Here is a 19,426-nt window from a genome sequence, read left to right as displayed (position 1 = left end):
ATCTTGAAAAATGAGTAGTGCTCTAAGCGTTAAGAGAGGTGGAAGAGGCAGGTCACGGTGGCTCATGCCTGTAATCCCAGCACTTTGGGAATCCAAGGTGGGCGGATCACAAGGTCAAGAGATTGAGATAATCCTGGCCAACATGGTGAAACCTCATCTCTGCTAAAAATACAAAAATCAGCTAGGCATGGTGGCATGTGCGGGAGAATCGCTTGAACTCGGGAGGTGGAGGTTGCAGTGAGCCAAGATCGTGCTACTGCCCTGTGGCCTGGCAACAGAGCGAGACTCTGTCTCACACACAAAAAAAGAGGTGGAAGAACATTTAGGGTATATAGGACATTAAAGGCAAAGATATGGAATTATGATACTGTATAGGATGTTGTAGAAACATGAAAAGTTTGGTATGACTCAAGTGGAAGGTTCTTGGATAGTGAAATGATATGGGTGAGCCTGTTTAAGAGATAAGAGATTAGCTGATGGAGATCTTGGATGTCAGAGACTGTTCCAAATTATGTGCTCCATATTGAGGCATTGCAGAATATGTCATTGATACCTCCTTTGGAAGAAGTATATTTTAGAGTATCTGTAAAAGTAAATACTTGCATGAGTCATGGCAATACTTGCATGAGTCATGGCATTACATGGCAGTACTTTTGGTACAATATGTCATTGATACCTCCTTTGGAAGAAGTATATTTTAGAGTATCTGTAAAAGTAAATACTTGCATGAGTCATGGCATTACTTTGGGAAACACTGGGAAATTTCTAAGCTTTGTATATTAATTATTGCTATTCAGCAAACTAGACATGAGATATCCTGGAGGCACAATGTTTCTGGCAGAATGGCAAATGCAGAAGCCTTGAGACAGCTTTATATTGTCTTATATTTTCCTGTGTTTCATTTATATAAGGCTTGTCATCCAAACAAAAATATAACCTTGGGAGGAAGAATTCACTTTGTCTGATTTGTTCAGTCCCTTTCATTCTAGGCAAGTAGTGGGAGCTAGCAATGTATTTGTTGAAATGAAATGAACTAGATATTTCCTGTAGTTGTTAAAGCCAGCTATATTTCAAAGTTGTTGAAGTCTGCATAATCAGTCTGAAGTAGAAGCATTTTTATAACTTTTAATTTTATGTTGTTTACCAAGGGTCCAAAGTGAGCCAAACTTCAAAGCAGCCGTTCCTTTTTAGAGGGATGATATAACACACAAAACATTGATTTCCGGTGTCTTTACTGGTAGAAGTATAATTGGAGATAATCAAAGTTAAAACTGGTACTTGTAGTAGGAAAAACAGTAACTTTTCACTTACTTGAGAATCTAAGAAATATTAGCTACATAAATAATATCACATAAAGTGTTAGGTTGGTGCAAAAGTAATTGCAGTAGAATATTAGCAATGTTCTTTTTATTAAGCTGGGTGATAGGCATGTGGGTGTTTATTCTTTATGCATTTATATATTTTTTATATATGGCCTACTTTATAATAAAATTGGACATAAAAAATAAGTACTATGGTTGTGCCGTAACTCAATGCCAGTTTACAAATTCCATTTTGTAGTTAAGACACTATTTAGAGTTTATGTTGCTGTGACTGCTAGTTAATTATTGCTTGAACAGTGTATTGGTCAGAAAGTCCCAAGTGCATATAAGACACAAAGGCTCAGCTGTACGTTTCCCCTTGTGATTCTTTATAGGGTCGAATAACTCATTATGTAGTCAAGCTCTTTAAGAACACTTAAAGCTGTTTGCTACATGAAGGAAGGCACTACTAGCAAGCCTGATTGTGCCACTGTTTCTTCTGGGTATGCTAAACTTCTGAGGAAACAACCTTCCTCTAGAATTCATATTCCCCAAGATTGTCAAAATGTTTGATGATTGTGTTACTGTTAAATGTTTTTGTGCATATCTCTTTGAACATTGTCAGTACTTAGTAAATATTAGACCATCAGAAAGAGCACATACTTTTAAACACAAGTTGATACCTTAGTGAATTAAACTACTTTCCTGCTTTGGTTATTTTTCATCCTTTGCAAAGGCTATAAATTTAAGAAGATCATGCTTTTTGGCTCACTCTGTATTCCAGGCACTTCATGAAATGCTGTTTCTCTATTTTTATTCTACACTGTTACACTAGAGGGTATACCTTCTTTCAGTGAAATCCCATGCTATCCAAGGATTTCATTATAGTGTATGCTAACATCAAAACATTTTTGTTTGATTTAACAGAGAGCAAGCAACTAGTATACAACTGAAGGAACCTCTCCCATCAGGAATAGGAGGCATATGGTGTGTGTAATAAATAGTCTCTTAGAATGACTGAGTTATGAAAACTGTCTTGTTCTTGGTTATGCACATTCTTTCTGATGTGAAACTGTCCCATGTCCCTTTCCTTCCATTCCTTCAGCTGGCATCATTAGAAATACATTGATTGGGAGGACTAGAAACAAGTGATTCTAATAGGGATAGTGACACATAATAGCATGGCATTTTCAATCTTTACAGATTTTCCCTTCTATATTAGAGGAATTTGTCCTTCCCCCATGAAAGTTTACCGCTACTGATCTTCATATTATATTATTAATTTTTAAAATGTAGCACGGGCAATGAAAATTATGTCATTCTATTGTGGCCAGAAGCTACGTGCCAGAGATAGGAGTACTCTGAGAAAAGACATCAGTTGTTCTTGAGCAGTTTGGAAGGTGGACAGTTAACTAAAATTCTATTTTATAAATATCCACAGCCAGTTAGTTATGTGAGGGATACGTAACTTCTTGCTGCACATTATCTGAATGGAAAGGCTCACAGAAAATGTTTTAGTATTCTTATTCTTTATCCTTCTTGCCCCTCTTTCTCCTCCCACCCCCTCACACACAACAGACACACACACACCACACACATACACAGATGCACTCGTGTGTGCACATGCATACACATTTATTGAGTAACTCTGAATGTTAATGATACGACAAAGGTATATCTCTGAGTCTTGATGAGTAATCTTTCTTATGGAATGAAGAAAAGCTGATTTTATTTCTGATTTTTATATTTTTATCTCAAATATTTTCCCTTTATTTTGTTATTCTTTGTTTATAGATACTCTGGCCCTTTATTCCAGTCATGTGGGAATAACATATTCCTCAATCATGATTATATCATTTAAGAAAGGATATTTTGCAGAAACAATAATCAATGCATAGCACTGTAGGCTAAGCAGCATGGCAGCAATAGTATTTGGGGGGATTCTCAACCTTCAGTAAAAAGCAGCAAGCATAGGGGGACATTTAAAATAGTAACTAATCATATCAGTAAACCTTTTTAAAGAATTCTAACAAAATAACATGTTTCCGTCTTTTTAGCCTCTGTGTTCTATGCCTGAGAGTACTGAGATAATGAAAAGACCGAAGTACTACAGCAGTGACAGCAGTTATGATAGTAGCAGCAGCTCTTCGGAATCTGATGAAAATGAAAAAGAAGAGTACCAAAATAAGAAAAGAGAAAAGCAAGTTACATATAATCTTAAACCCTCCAACCACTACAAATTAATTCAACAACCCAGTAAGTCAATTTCTTCTAATTTAGATGTTGTATAAAGAATTATGGAACTGAAATTATTAAACTCAATAAAAGGTCCTTGGGCCAAATGAACCCTGTTGTGTGTGAGGAGACCTGGATTCCATCCCCCTTCCTTCCCTAACCAGACTCGGGCACATCCCTTAATCCCTTTCAAGATCTGCAAATAGAAAACGAAAGGTCTGAATTAAGGATCTGTTCTTCTATATTTCATCATTTTTTTTAGGTGCCAGATTTTTGCTTGGGTTTTGTAAAATGTGCCTCATGGCTGATCTGATGATTACATGTCTCTTAAGCCAATATATTCTCTTCTCATTCAATTTCCGCCCCTCTACTTCTTTCACCCACTTTGTTTTATGCTGTCACTTATTATATATATTTTTAAAAGTATGTATCTCCTTAGGCATTTGACTTGAATGTATCTTTAAGTTACATAATTGTGAAATAGTTGAAGTTTTGTTCTCTCCCATTTTCATCACCAGTGAGTACTTAAGCAGGGCTTATGATGCATACAAACTACTTAGGAGAGCAGCCAACCACTGCTCCATCTCCTTCCTTTTCTGCTTCCTTTTCTCTCTATTTGTATTTCTTTTTACATTCTCTTTCTCTTCCTTTGTCTCTTCTTTCATTTATTCTTCAATTCCAAGTGTGCAATATTGTGTCTGTGATTTTTCTTTCATCCCCAAATGTCCAGTGTGGGATTGCTGTTTGCCTAGATTCAGTTGGAAAACCCCTTCCTGATGCTGCCTCTAGTCCAGGACTTTTCTGAACCCCTGTCTGTCATATCTCTGTTTGCCTTGTGCTCCACTGTCCTAGGGTTCCGCTAAGGGAATCAGCTCAATAATGCAGTGAACACAATTGTGAGCCCTTTTTACCCTCAGCAATGTATTTAATATGTTAACTTCCCTGATAATGTGGATATTTTAAAACTGGCCTTAAACACTTATGGCAAAATGCATGAGGAATACAGAACCAATAGATGAAGCTTTTACAGGAATGGTCTTTGTTTATATGTTATTCTCTAAAGAAACATGCTACTACATATCTTTCAGGGTTTATGTCTTTGGAGGGAAATTAATGTTTTGTGTTCCATTTCATTTATTTATTTACTCATTCATTTAAGAAATGTTTATTGAGCACCTGTTATACAGTTTGTAAGCTATTTAATCATTTGCTTCCTTTTTTCTTAAGGATTCCTTAAATACTTTCAGTGTGTCTTTGTGTAACTATGGCTCTGTGTTGGTTTCAGAAGCTGACATTTTATGCCTAAATTTGGCCAGTTTTAATTCCCTTTCCTGTTAGCTGATGTGTGCCTCCCTAATGGCATGAACTGATGGGAGATGAGGACAGGTTAGAGAAAAACTTGCTAACATTCTTATAGCTCTGAGATTGTTCTTTCTTCTCAGACCAATAGGTTAACAAATTGAGATCAGACAATAGTGCACTAAAATATACAGATTTTAAAAATGTTTTTAAGTATGAAATTTCATTTGAAGTCTAGCCTAATTTAGTTACATGTCTTTTTTATTAGTTATATTTTATTTTTATATTCATGAGGAATTGTAGCAAGCCTTTTACTTTGTGTTATCTTCTCTCTTTAATCTTACACCAAGGAACACTTGAGTTCTTACACCAAAAACTTGAGTTTTGTCTTCAGAGTGATGCTGATGATCAAGGACACAATCCAGATTATATGTAACACTTTCTCTTATATATAGTTTGAAAAATTCTAACTTATTTCAGCTTCAAAGGGATATGCAGGTTACAATGATTTTTTTGTGAATCTACCCAAACATCATTGGCATGTCTAGCTACTTAGTTATTCTGTCTGAATTTCTAGCATGTGTAGGCAAAAGAAAAAAAAAGGAATCTGTGATGATTCAAGACAAAGGATATTTTCTTTCTGCCCAGTGATCAGGTTGTATACAACCAAACCATTACCATAACCCCTCAAAGGGAGTAGGACTACAGTACAGTTACTAGCACATGCCTTGGGTATTTTCTTAGTATAAGTTTGCTCTTGGTGCACATTAAATATGTGCAGTTCTTTGTTTTAAAAAAAAAAAAAGATTGACCGGTGGTATGTTCCTCACATAGCCCTTCTGCCCTTCTCTAGAAATATAGAGGCAGTGTCATTTTGAAAAGCGGTGACAGTTTTCAGGTTCAGAAGGAAGTTAATCTTTGGAACAAAGAGAATTTTAAAAAAATCTTTTATAGCTTTAATAAGTATAACTTTTGTATTCTCCAAAATTTAATTTAGAAGTATATCCCAAATATAAGACTTATGTCTTTTCCTTTTATAAAGGTTTAATTTTTTTTCAACAGCTAATGAAGAGAAATATTTGGGTATTCAACCTGGCTTCATGTGAATTTTACTAAATTATTTAATTAATGAAGATGTATTCCCCAAGCAGAGAAAGAATACAGAACAGAGGATATATAAACCATAGGAACTGAAAAACAATAAAAATATTGATAGTATTGAGTGATGATGTATTGCCCTGTGTCAGGAGTCAAAATTTATCTGGAACAGTTGGTTTTCTTTATTAGATGTTCCTAATATGCACTGGGGAAGATATTTTATGATTTCTCTTAGATATTTTTTCTGATAACAACCCTATAGATCTCTATATTTTTTTCTTCACTTAAGTCTTTTTCTATTGGAATTTAACCTACTTTAAAAAATTATTTACTCTTGTGAATTAGAATGCTCTCTGTTCAGTGCTACTCTTTATAATAACCAATTCTATATTTAAATTCCATTAGGATAATCTCAATTTTGTTTTATTACTGTTTTTTTCCTCATGGGTTCTAAATTCTATAACTTAACCTACTTAGCCTGTCCACTTTCTATACTCCTTCCAGCCCTCCCTATGAATCTTGCTGTAAAATATTCAATCTCTAACCTATACACAGATTCTTATAAGTGGCCAGTCAAATCCCAAGGGATAGTGGATAGCATCATGGAATTATACAAACAGGGAAGACACTGGAATTAGATAGGGTCAGGACTGAAACCTGATCTTGACCACTTTCTTGCTGTATGACCTTGAAAAAGTTCTTTCTCTAAGCCTCTGAGCAATGGAGATCCCTACTTCAGAGGGTTTCCATGAGGACTAAGATAAAAGCGTAGCACTTAGCACAATGCCTGGCTTATAGAAGGTGCTCCATAAATGTTAATTTTCCTTTCTTCTGGTTCTTTTATCTCATGTTTTGAAGATATAATTTTGAAGGATTGTTGATAGTAGTATTCCCACAAGAGCCATTTTTTATACATCAGAGGGGTTCTTCTGCAACAAGTTCACTGTTGTTGAAAAATGTATTCTAAACTCATATTCCCATGATGATGCCTATGCTTTGACATTTATTGCCACTTCACTACTAGCTGCTATAATCTTTAGTTTATATAGACTTAATAGAGTAAAAAACTTGTATTACTACTGCTACTGTAGTATCCCTCTTCTCCATCACTGATAGGCTCCATAAGGCGTTCAGTCAGCTGCCCTCGGTCCATCTCTGCTCAGTTGCCTTCCAGTGGGGACACCCGCCCATTTTCTGCTCAACAAGTGATATCTGTGTCACGGCCAACTTCTGCGTCTCGGTCACATTCCTTAAACCGTACCACCTCCTACATGAGGCATCTGCCTCACTGTAATGATGCCTGCTCTACCAACTCTCAAGTGGTAGGTCATCTGTTTTGCTCTTTCAAGTTTATAGGGAGCTCTGTACTCAGGCAAGGGGGATCAGATGAGAGGAGGACAGACTGAACCTCAGATCCTTTCCATAATTGAACTCAAGACGGATTATTCACCTACCTTAGCCTGCAATTTAGTATGACTCTTAAAAGGTGCAGACTTCACTCTGTCACAGAACTCAAAGATGAACACTGAGGATAGCATTATTTTATTTTCTGTTTGCTGATGTGGTAGGATAATATTACTGAAAATTACCTGAGTAAATGCATGGTTCTGCAGTGTATTATGCAGTCTCTCTTTAAATTTGAGGAAGTTTGGAAAATTTTACTTAATGGGACAGTTGATTAATAGGTTAAAAAATGATAAATTAGAGCACTTAAGTACAATGTTATTTATAATGTGTTCTGTATGTTAAATTAACATTGAGTATTCCCTTGTTAGCACAAATCCCAGAGATGTGGTATTGAGAAAATAGTGAATTTAGTTTGTAAGAAGGCTTACTTTTAGATGCTCAAACAGATAGCCCCAACTACCTTCACGTAGACTAAGGTTTTACTTTAATTTAGTTTATTTAATATGGATCGTTGTTTCCAAGGGGGTCAGGGCTTAGTGAATGAATTTCACTTGGTAACAATGGGAACTTTTTTTTTCTAATCAAGAAAAAATTGCCTAAGGTATATGTAGCAAATGAAACTGACCAGGAGAGTCCTTTTAAGTATTTATATATTTTATTTTAGTACTTTTAGCTAAATAAGTATAACCTTGTGGAAGTATGAAAGACACTCTTGGGATTCGTATCCATTTAATCCAAAGAATTCACAAGTGTAAAAGAAAATTTTCTTCCTTTTTCATTGTTACTGTTTTCAGTTAAAAGTGCATCATTTTACCTAGAAATATCTTTCAGATTATACTGGCACAATGAAATAAGACCCCCTCCAAATATCTGTATTCTTTCAAATTTAAGAGTGAGTCTTTGCGGCAACTGAAAACAAAAGAACAAGAAGATGATCTAACAAGTCAGACCTTATTTGTTCTCAAGGACATGAAGATCCGGTTTCCAGGAAAGTCAGATGCAGAATCAGAACTTCTGATAGAAGATGTGAGTATCTGATGTGTCTAAAATGCCAAGGAGCTGGTACCTTTTTATTTTTCTTAAAATATTAAAATTTCTTTCCTGAAGGCATTATGCTCAATGACATAGTAAATTTAATTGATGTCTTTCCAACCTCTACTAGCTTTAGAAAATGCAGGGGTTTATTTTAATTGTTACAATTCATGAACAGTGAGATCAGATTATAATCAGCAGTGCAAAATATCTTTTAGTATATAGTGCTTAAAGTCTGCTTCATCAAGTGAGAATAATTAGTGTTAAATAATTATTGTTCTTAATGATTAAGCAAATATCATGTTAAACTTGCCTCTATAAAGATTTAGAAAGAACTAATATGGAATGGGGTATGATGAAAAACGTGGGGCTGTGGCATAAAATGTCAAGAATAATTTGAATGTGACACCTCGAATGTCACATTTTTGGGGTCAGAATTTTGAAATGACTTATGTGGAGCTGTGTGTTTTTCTTGTTACACACACATGTGCACCACCCAGTGGAACATTCTAAAAGGTCAGAGGGTCCTAAAATTCACATTAAAATCAGTGACTTACTCCTAATTTAGAAAGAGGGTCCACGTTATTTCAGATAATTTTGGTGAAAGAGCACTTCTTCATGCAAGGTTACATTTCTTCATTCAAACATCCTTTTCATTCTTAGATAATTATTCAGTAATAGAACCTTGTGTTTTGGTGGGGCACATATATTTTATAAATATATTAAAATATATTTTGGGCCTTTTTTGTAAATATAATTTTATAAATTATATACATAAAATATATGTATTTTTTTTCCCAGAGGAGAAGGCACCATCTAGTGGCCAGTTATAGGATAAAAACTACAGCCATGCACTTGGACTTTTCGTTTTTTAGCATTTACTTTAGACCTGTCTAAAGCAAGTGTATAGAAACAAAAAGCAAACAAACAACAGTAAAAGAGACTTCCTTGCTGAAAAATACCCATAATTGCGATTTATATTATGTACTGATGACACAGTCATAAGCAAAGCCCCTAATTATTATTTTGTTGATATATATTTTTGAAAAGTGAAAATGGTAACTCGTTTGCAAGTTAGGTGCTACTTAGTTACATCAAAGGAAATGAAAGAAAGCATTGGATGTTAAGGATTATGCTAGATGTGCTTTTATTTACCTATGTCATCTTATCTGATAAAATTATTTTCTACATATAGCCAATGACTTTGTAGCACTTTATTTTATGTATTTCTTGAGATATTAGTTATATCCCATCTTTTTTAATCAGGTAGAAGAAAATTAAACAGAGAGTAAAACTAATATTTGTGACTATCGTGATTGTTCTATAAAGAATGTATATAGGCTTATATAATTAATAAAATATAATTAATAATTATGTCAGACATCAAATTGTTTACTGTATGTTCACTATGTGTGAACATTTTAATCTGTTTACTACAGTATATATTACAAGACTATATATTCAGAAGTTTTGCAGACTTGCACAAAAAACAAAACAAAGTAGTAGAATTCTCATTTTATATAGGCTGCCTTCTAATGCATTATTCAATATTTTATTACTATGAATGATGTCATAAATCAGCCTCTAAAATACAAATGAAAAATCTATGTCTCGGATTTCTTGCCAAATCTTACGTTCCTGAAGGTATTTGACTTTCATTCATTGGAGATTGTTTTTTGTTTTTGAGACAGAGTCTCACTCTGTTGCCCAGGCTGGAGTGCAGTGGTATAATGTCAGTTCACTGCAACCTCCACCTCCTGGATTCAAGTGATTCTTGTGCCTCAGCCACCCAAATAGCTGGGATTACAGGCATGCACCACCATGCACAGCTAATTTTTATACTTTTAGTAGAGATGGGGTTTTGCCATATTGGCCAGGCTGGTCTTGAACTCCTGGCCTCAAGTGATCTGCCTGTCTTGGCCTCCCAAAGTGCTGGGATTACAGGTGTGAGCCACAGAGATTGTATTCTTAATGCAACTAGAACAGAAAGCTTTGGACGTAGATGGCTTCTTTAATTTCTATTAGAAATCTTTGCACATGTCTTTTTATGAAAGTTGGCATTATTTGTTGCAAGTAATATTGTAGTGCTTTCATTACACAAATTAATTTAAAAAATGGGTTTCAACCTGTAAATTTCTTAATGTTCATCCTTCCAAACAGATCATCGATAACTGGAAGTATCATAAAACCAAAGTGGCTTCATATTGGCTCATAAAATTGGACTCTGTAAAACAACGAAAAGTGAGTAATGCTCAAAAACAGTTTTTTCCTCTTGGATTATGTATTAAGCTAGGACCATTAAGCCAAATTCATAGACAGACTTTATATTTGCTCATTTGTTTACTCATTTCTTCAACAAATACTTATTAAGTATCTATTATGCGTCAGGCACTCTTCTAGGTTCTGAAGATACAAAAGTGAATTGTAAAAAATCCATGCTTTCATAGAACTTACATTCTAGTTAAGATGTCTGATAATAAATAAATATGTAATAGAATGTAAGGTAGTACAGTCAACCTTCTATGTCTGTGGCTTTCGCATCCATGGATGCAACCAACCAGGGATTGAACATGTTTGGAAAAAAAAAGGATGGCTGTGTCTGTACTGAACATGTACAGACGTTTTTTCTTTTCTCATTATTCCTAAACAATACAACAGTATAACAACTATTTACATAACATTTACATTGAATTAGATATTATAAGTAATTATAAGTAATCTAGAGATGATTTAAAATATACAGGAGGATGTACATAGGTTATATGCAAATATTCCACCATTTTATATCATGTACTTGAGCATCCATGTATTTTGCTCTCTGGGGGTGGGGGGGGTCCTGAAGCCAATCCTCACAGGTGCAGAGGGACAACTGTACTAAGTACTATGAAGAAAAATAAATTGAGATAATAAATAGAAGGTAGTATTTGAGCAGAGACTTAAATGAAATGAGAATCATGCTATACAGCTATCTGCAGAGACAATGTTTCAGGCAGAGGGAAGAACAAATATAGAGATACTGAGGTAGAAATTAGTTTGATGGGTATATGAAGCAGAGCAAGGCACCATTTTATTTATATATTCATAGGATAGTCTGTTTTAGCTGGAAAAGAGTGAGTGATGGGGTGTTGGTAAGAGATAAGATTGGACAGATAGGGAGGACCTAGGTCACAACTTTATAGGCTGTGGAAGGATACTGGGTTTTATTCCAGTTGATGAGGAACCACTGGAAAATTTGAGTAGAGAAGTTACATAGCCTGTTTGAATTTAAGAGAATCATGAGAACTACTTGTGGAGAATAGAACTGGAGGAGCAGGAATTTGGCAGAATAGAAGTAGGGACCAGCTAGAAGGTTGTTAGGGTAACCGAGGCAAGAGCTAATGGGTGCTTAGCTAGGGTGGTAACTGAGTGGATGGATGCTGGAGAAAGAGGGGAAGGGTGTTGCTGTTTCTGTTGTTTCATTTTATTTTGACCATGTTGATGTTGATATATTGATTGGACATCCAAGTGAAAATGTTGATTGTATAGTTGTATAAGAGTTTTGAGTTTAGGGCTAAGATTGTGTATGGTGAACAAAAATTTAGGAGTCTCTAAGATATTTAAGGTGTCAGCTAGATGAAACTACCTCAAGTTTCAAGGACTAAGGCCTGGGCCTCTCCTACATGTAGAAATCAGAAAGATGGGGGGAATCTACCAAAGAGGACTGAGAAGGAACAGCCAGTAAGATGTGAAGAAACCATGAGAACTGGGTGTCCTTGAAGTCAAGTAAAGAAATTATTTTAAGGACAGAGTAATCAATTGTGTCATGTGTGGCTGACAGAGGTTGTAAGCTAAGCATTGAGAACTGACTGTAATTTTTGGCAATGTGGATGTTAGTGATGACCCTAATCACAAAATTAGCGGGGTGGTGGGGAGTAAAACTTGGAATATGTACAAGAAGAAGAAAAGTGGAGAGCAAAACACCACAGTTACTACAGGCACTTTTTCAAGGAATTTTGCTATAGAGGGGAATGGGAAATGTGGTGGTGGTAGATGGAGAGGAATGTGGGCCAACAAGGGTTTTTTTTTTTTTTTAAGATGAAGGTATTTTAGTTTGTATGATGATGAGAACGATTTAGAAGAGAGGAATGGCACAGGAAAGAGAGGTGATAAAAAGTTCTTGAGTAAGTAAGCTGTGAGAGGGGGAGGATTTTCCTAATCAAGAGCATTTATTCTAACAGGAGAGAAGGCAGGTGCATGGGAATGTGGTGGGAAGATGGGAAAGTTTTCTTCTGGTGGGGAGGGCTTTTGGAGATTTGGGGAGAGAGTATAAGGTACGTAATAGCTGTCTTGGAGAATGGAAGAGTGGAGTGGCCAGCACGGTGAAGGGCCCATCAACTGCACTGTAACATTGTTTTCTGGGAGATAGGCTATTTTAGTAGCAGAGTGAAGTTGTTGAATTCCTTCAATAATACAAACTATCATTTGCCCTTTCTCAGAATTATCATGGATAAGCTGAAACTTGATGCTGATTACATGATGACTCTTAAATTATATACTTTTATCTGAGTAAGCTGAACTCACTATTGCACATTATCTCATTCAACAAATACTTGCTTAGTGTCCTGCCATGTGCCACGTAGAGTACACTGTTGAGGAGGGTATAGTAAAGCTGGTGACAGAAGCAGATTGCAAAACACATGGGAAGCCCTGAATATGTTTTCAGGTCGCTGACTTTGGTTTCCATTAATGGAGATACAGACTTTTTATTCGAATTGGAACCCTGAATTTCCTTAAGTCCGTAAAATTTTTGTAATCTAGAAGAGAGGGAAGTGTGGGTAAGTTGCTAATTTAAAAAAATAGTACGATATTAATAATACAGGATAAATGTGGCATTTCAAATCAATAGAGAAAAGATGGCTTTTCTACTCAGTGGTACAGAAGCAACTATCTATTTGTAAGAAAATGAAGTTGGAGCCTTAATTCTCACCATATAAAAACAAACTTCATATAATTGCAGTTTTCTATGTAAAAAAGAAAATACTAAAGATTTGGAAGAAAATACAGAAGGATAAGTTTATAATCTTAGAGTGGGAAAACAGCTTAAGAAAATACCTAAAACCTAGAAGGCTTAAATGAAAAGATCAACAGATTTGATTACATAAAATCTTATGAAAGGTAAAAAATATCTTAAAAGGCAGAAGTTGTGAGGGCAATTGGGTGGGGGATAGGGGAGGAGTTTGAGGAGAATAGATAAGTAAACATAAAATGAAAAGTAACACTAGTGAACCAATACCTTCTGCAAATCAATCAACAAAAGAAACTTGCCTGTAAGTATTGACACATAAAATGGCAAAGCATATAAAAAGACCATGAAAAGACAACGTATGGATTTCACATAGCCATTTAACACGTAAATAGATCCTTGACCTTACTAATGAAGAAGAAAAAGCAAGTAAAAAACATCATATGGGCAAAAAAATAATAAGACACATAATATCCGGTGATGGAAATAGTATGAGTAAAAGGGCCTTTGCTATACTATTAGAAAGAAAGAGAGTACATTGGTACAAGTCTTTAGAAAAATAATTTGTAGTATCTATTACAATGACATGTTTATAATCTTTATAACTCAGCAAAACCACTTCCAGCATTCCATCCTACAGAATAATTGCCTGAATGTATAAAAGATTTTTTTGTACATGAACATTCATCACAGTGATAAGGCATCTCCATGGAAAGGGCTTGTGAAGTAACGGTGGTGTGCGTTTGTTTTGTGTTGAGGTAGGAATAAGGGAAAGAGGCAGAGAGTGTCTCTCCCTGACCCCAGGACCTTGCTTCAGCTGTCCTTGCTAAGTAGAATCCCTTCTTTACAATCTCACACACCACATATTTTGAAGATCCAGCTGCATCTCCTTCACAAAGCATCTGGAGTCCCCTACAACCAGATATCTTTCCCTACTTGAATCTTCATGGCACTTTGTATTCAATTATCTTATGATCTCCCTTGAGAAATTTATGGATAATTTTCCATCCCTCTAAAAGCCAGAGGACGGGTCTCATTTTGTAGTTACCTTCAGGGGGCTTTCTGTCAATTTTTGTTAAGTTGATTCCATTCTAGACTTTTAATTCTAGACTCAATAGCAAGGTAGCTGCTTCTTTCCGTGGCCATCTTTCCTTAGTGGTTAGTGATATGTTTATTTGAACAGGAATAATAAGACAGTGCTATTCTGTTTTATACATGTGATGTGAGAAGACCTGATAAACATTGATGGGATGATTAAATGATATGTGTGAATAATAATATTTGTGAATTGGAAGAAACAATTTCAATAGGGTTGTTATGCTCAATTGACTTTCTACATTTAGAGGAAAAATAAATGCTTGTTTATAAATTTACTACTGAGTACATATACCAGTGTATCTACTTCTTTGATACTGATTTACTCTAAGAAAATAGGAGTAAACTATTTTTATGTAATCTTTTCTTCCAGTTCTCAGAGGTGCAACCACCTTTAAGTGTTATACACTGTTATGTGGAGGGAGTGGAAGCACTAATGTGAGGGGAGGAGCTTTATTACCATTTTTTTTCCCTGCTAGTCCTTTTTTTTTTTTTTTTTTTTGAGCTTCTTTACGGCCTCTTCCTTTGGTATAAATCAAAGGTATTGGGTTTCCCTTGTGCTTGCAGAAAGTAACAATGTATTCTGTCTTCAGTAAAAGCTTGTTAAAGTCCCACAGTTTGCACTACCCAAACGTTTACTGTCATCCTTCTACATAGATAATTTAATAGACAATTATATTTTTGGCAGAAAAATTCATATCTTGAATTTTGGCTCTTAAAAGAACAGAAAGGGCTGATCTTAACTAGAGCAAGTTTATCTTGCAAAGATGCCCAATTTTATGGAACCCTGAAAGTCGCTGAGGAATGCTACTCCCAGACTGTGAAAAGAAGTAGAAGCCTAGGATTTAAACAGGTACAACTTGTTTGTAGCAATTTTTCTTGCTATTCTCATGATTATTGGGGCTCCTCTTCTTCCTTCAACAATTTTGTTCTTTAGGAGGCTTTCCCAAAACAGGCTCAAATTTCTCAGATATGTAGTGAAAGGTGAGGCACGTCTGGGAAAATAAGCAGAGGACAACTTTCAGCAGCATTCATTCTGTGATGACATTCTTCCCCTTATTCAGGTAATTTAAGACCCCTTACCCATGAGTAACTATTTTAATATAAGGAGCTTTATATTAAAACTTTACTATAACGTTTTGTAAAACTTTCCATTTTTATAAAGTTAACCCTGCCAAAATTTATAGATTCTTTTATTTATATTCACAAAAAGAAGCCTAACAAATATACACATCATGAATACAAATCATCAAGCCAGTCAGCAGTGCAAACCTGCCAGCAGTGCAAACCAGCCAGCAACAGAGGTATTGAACTCTAATGTAAACAGATTCTCATTGGGATTTTTTTTTTAAAGTTTTGTCTGCTTAATAAGTAGCATTAGAATTAATTACGTGAAATACTTAAAATTTACCCCAGAGAGGAATAAGAGTAAAATATAGAGGTAATTTTGGAAATAATCATTGGAACAAATTTAAATGTGTTTAGCTGATTTATTTATATACATATATTTAATATATAATTTTTTTCTCTACCTCTTCCCTACCTGAAGTTTATTTCAGATAAAATCAGAGGTAAAGTGACCAGACAACAACTGACTGAAATATTTTTTTTGCCTGACAATATAAGAGCTAATGTAATAATGAGTCAAAGTGCATTGAAAAAATACTTTATATGGTGAAATTAGAGAGGCAAAAGCATGTAATAAAAAGAGTTACTAGACCTCTTTTCATTACATGAAATTGTAGTGGACATCTCATGAGGCAGTATGGACTTGAGTTCAGTATTGCCTATGGCCTTTAACTTGGACAGGTGACTTCTCAGAACTTCTCTGAGGTTTACAGCGTTAAGTATTGAAGGGTCCTTGTGATAAAGCGAGACATCATAAGGGAATGTACTCTACTCTTAGAAGGGGTAAAATGCAGGCTGAAATGTTTTCTTTTCTACTAAGGTTCCCCATGTCAGACTGTTTCTCTGATGTATTTTATTTTACTAAGAATTCTTCATATGGGGTATTCTTTTGTATAGAATATATAGAAATGGTGTATAAAAATTGTCTGTTGGCCTATAACATGTTGATCATTTATTTGGCTATCAGAAACTTGTGCTATTGTCTTATAAAGCTAGAAACTGCATCCAAGAAACTAAAAGAAACCTGGAAATGTAGGTCAGCTGTAGAATGCAGAATTAGATATTATAAAAATGTATCTGACTTAACTAATTTACATTGGATGTATGTTAATCAGATCCATCCTTCTTTTGGCTGTAATGTCAGCCAATAATCATTGAAAAGCCTTACCAGCTTGATCTTCTGGGAGGAAGACACTAAGATGGAATTAACAGTGAAAGGTTTTTTTTTTTTTAAATGGAAAACACCCAGGGAAGATAATGGGGAGAGAGAACTCAAGTACGCAGGAAGAGCCTTAGGACTATAATGCAGGTCTGACTCCAGTAAATGCAAGGGAGGAGGACTGGGTAGGAAGAACCTCAGACTTTAGTGAATCTCTGAGAAAGTCATGGTCAGGCTGATGGGGAGCCCAGAACAAAGACTGGTGTTGGAGGGATCAGAGTGAGCAGAAATAGCTCTTCACTCATATCCCAGCCATGCTTAATCCTTGCCTGGGAACTGTCTTGGGAGAGTGTAAGCATGGTTTGAATATTGCAGTGGATACCCAGTGGAGAAGCCATCAGCTAACTGCATTCTTTGAAACATGTTAATTTAAATGGCACATCTCCATGGCTGCCACAAAGGCTGTGCGTGATACATTTTAATTTAACAAACATTTATTGGTTGCCAATTTTATACAAATAATATGCTAGACACTGTTAGGGATTTTGAGAGTTGTTTATTCATTCATGATTAAGTGAGCATGTTTACTCATGCTCACTTAATCATGCATTCAACAGATATTTATTGAGGGACTGCCATGTCCCAGGCACTATTCAAGGTATGGTGGCACAAAACTCTTAAATTTAAGTATCTTAATTCCATTTAGAGACCATTCTTGAAATATGTATCTCACTTTTCCTGTTCCAGGATTGAGGCATTTGTGGTTGTTTATTAGCCTGTTGTAAAGCTCCAAGATTAGAATGACGTACACACAGAGTCTTCCACATGCTTTCCTTTTTTCTGTTCTTGGAAATAAAAAAAAATTATTTGCCTTCATATTTTCCTTAATGGATATAAAATGTAAAGATCAAGGGTATGGGAATTAAATCCTGAAAAGAACCCTCACCAGGTGAAAATGGAAGTAGTTAATCTTATTTAATGTCATGTTGTGGTAACTCCATACTTGCATAATTTAGCTTTCTGCCAAGAATGCAGTTGCTTTATATAGTTTGTGAGGAATATATCTGAAGTATGAAAATGTAGCCATGTTGGTGGGCTGCGAAGAATGCCAGATTTGCTGAAAAGCTTACTATCTGATGTGATACCTAGACATAAACTAAAACTGGAGGATGAAGAGAAATAACTAATGATAGTAAGGTTTGCATTTATTTTGGGTGCTAAGAGATCCTTGTTCATCAAGTGTTACTTCTCTAAATAGCAATTTATTTTTAATACCTACCGTGGCTGCTTCTGCATGCATTTTGATGATACTATTTTCCATCTCTGTTTTATTCAGGCTGACATAGATGCTGTTCAGAGCTGTTCGTTTTGCATCAGCAAAGATGCCTTTACCCTGTAGCCATCACTGCTGCATGCATCATTAGTATAGCATGTAGTGATTTTAATCTTATTTCTAAACTGCCTTCACCTCGTGCCATTATTTTAATTTAGGACCAACTGTTCAGCCATATGGAGCAGTTTGTCATTCAACATCTGTATGCTCTTGCAAAATATGAATTTGTCTGTGTGCTTTATGCCTTCAAATGTGCTATATTTCATATGGAAAAGACAAATCTTTTCATTTTATTAATGTTGTCATTGACTGAATCTCCCATTTATTTTTTCCCTTGAAGAGCTTAATGTTGGATTGGAATTCTTTTAAAAGTCGTAATGTAAGGAAATGGATACCTATATTTTATAAGTTAGCCTCACTTAAGCCCACAGATAAACACAAGGGCATCTTGCTGATCATTTATTTTTGTGTTTCACAAATTATTTATCTTCCACCTAATTTCTTCAATCCTCAAAGCACCAGAAATCCAAAAAAGCATCACAAGTAGAACTGGCACTAATTTATCTCATTCCAGTCTGATTTCTTGCCTATCTGATCTGTGCTTTCTTAAAATTATTAAGTGAGTGTTTTGCTAAAAGTACAGTCATTGTCTCCCCATCTGTATAGCCTTCTAAACAAACTATTCCATACTCCATGGCCATAAAGGAGGGGGTGCCTAGGAAACCTTGTTTGTACACAGTGATCCCACCCTCCTTCAAAATACCATTGGACTAGAGATGAATCTGAATCTAAGAAGAGATAATGGGGTTCTCTTCTAGGCTTTTGCTGCTGGCATCTGGAAAAACTAAATTGTGAGGCAGTGCTGGATGTGGTTAAGAGGGTAGGTCTGGATACAATGAGTTGGGTAATCTTGGGCAAGTTGCTTATCTGCTTTGTGCCTAAGTTTTCTCATCTATAAAATGGGGATCCAAAATGTTTTCACAACCAAAAAAATTTTCATAACCACTAAGCAGCAAAACCTAACCCACCTGAATTCATTTGGTGACAATGACCTGACAAGAAGTTATATATTGATTTTGTCTATCTCTTGGTTTGAATATTTACATTTTTTTCCTGCAGAAATAATAATATATATGATTATGGAATCTAGGCTTGAGATTTTTGGAAAGGGACTATGGACCAATAGTATCTACCTCATGCTTTTGTTTTGAGGATTAAATGAGTTAATATATGTTAAAGTGCTTAAAACAGCGCTTGGCACATGGTAAGTTCTCTCAATGATTTTTACCTTGTCTGCATAGGTGTTACTTTCTTGCAAGGAATGACTCACTAAGACA

At 35.4% G+C, this 19,426-nt stretch overlaps 1 protein-coding gene across 7 annotated transcripts in view; it reads left to right on the top strand.

The window, feature by feature from the left end:
* Positions 1-19,426, top strand: part of TTLL7 (tubulin tyrosine ligase like 7) — a 136,816-nt gene that overhangs the window by 95,133 nt on the left and 22,257 nt on the right. For 6 of the 7 annotated variants that reach the window (XM_017869091.1, XM_017869096.1, XM_017869095.1 and 3 more), the window contains 4 exons: positions 3,359-3,557; positions 7,050-7,255; positions 8,232-8,366; positions 10,533-10,613. In XM_017869091.1, coding sequence (XP_017724580.1) covers positions 3,359-3,557; positions 7,050-7,255; positions 8,232-8,366; positions 10,533-10,613 — 621 coding nt within the window. The remainder of the gene's footprint in view (positions 1-3,358; positions 3,558-7,049; positions 7,256-8,231; positions 8,367-10,532; positions 10,614-19,426) is intronic. The other variant, XM_017869097.1, reaches the window with a different exon arrangement.

This window comes from Rhinopithecus bieti, unplaced genomic scaffold (assembly GCF_001698545.2).
Source record: "Rhinopithecus bieti isolate Rb0 unplaced genomic scaffold, ASM169854v2 scaffold_4600, whole genome shotgun sequence".
Taxonomy (NCBI): Eukaryota; Metazoa; Chordata; class Mammalia; order Primates; family Cercopithecidae; genus Rhinopithecus; species Rhinopithecus bieti.
This window is presented reverse-complemented; position numbering and strand designations above follow the sequence as displayed.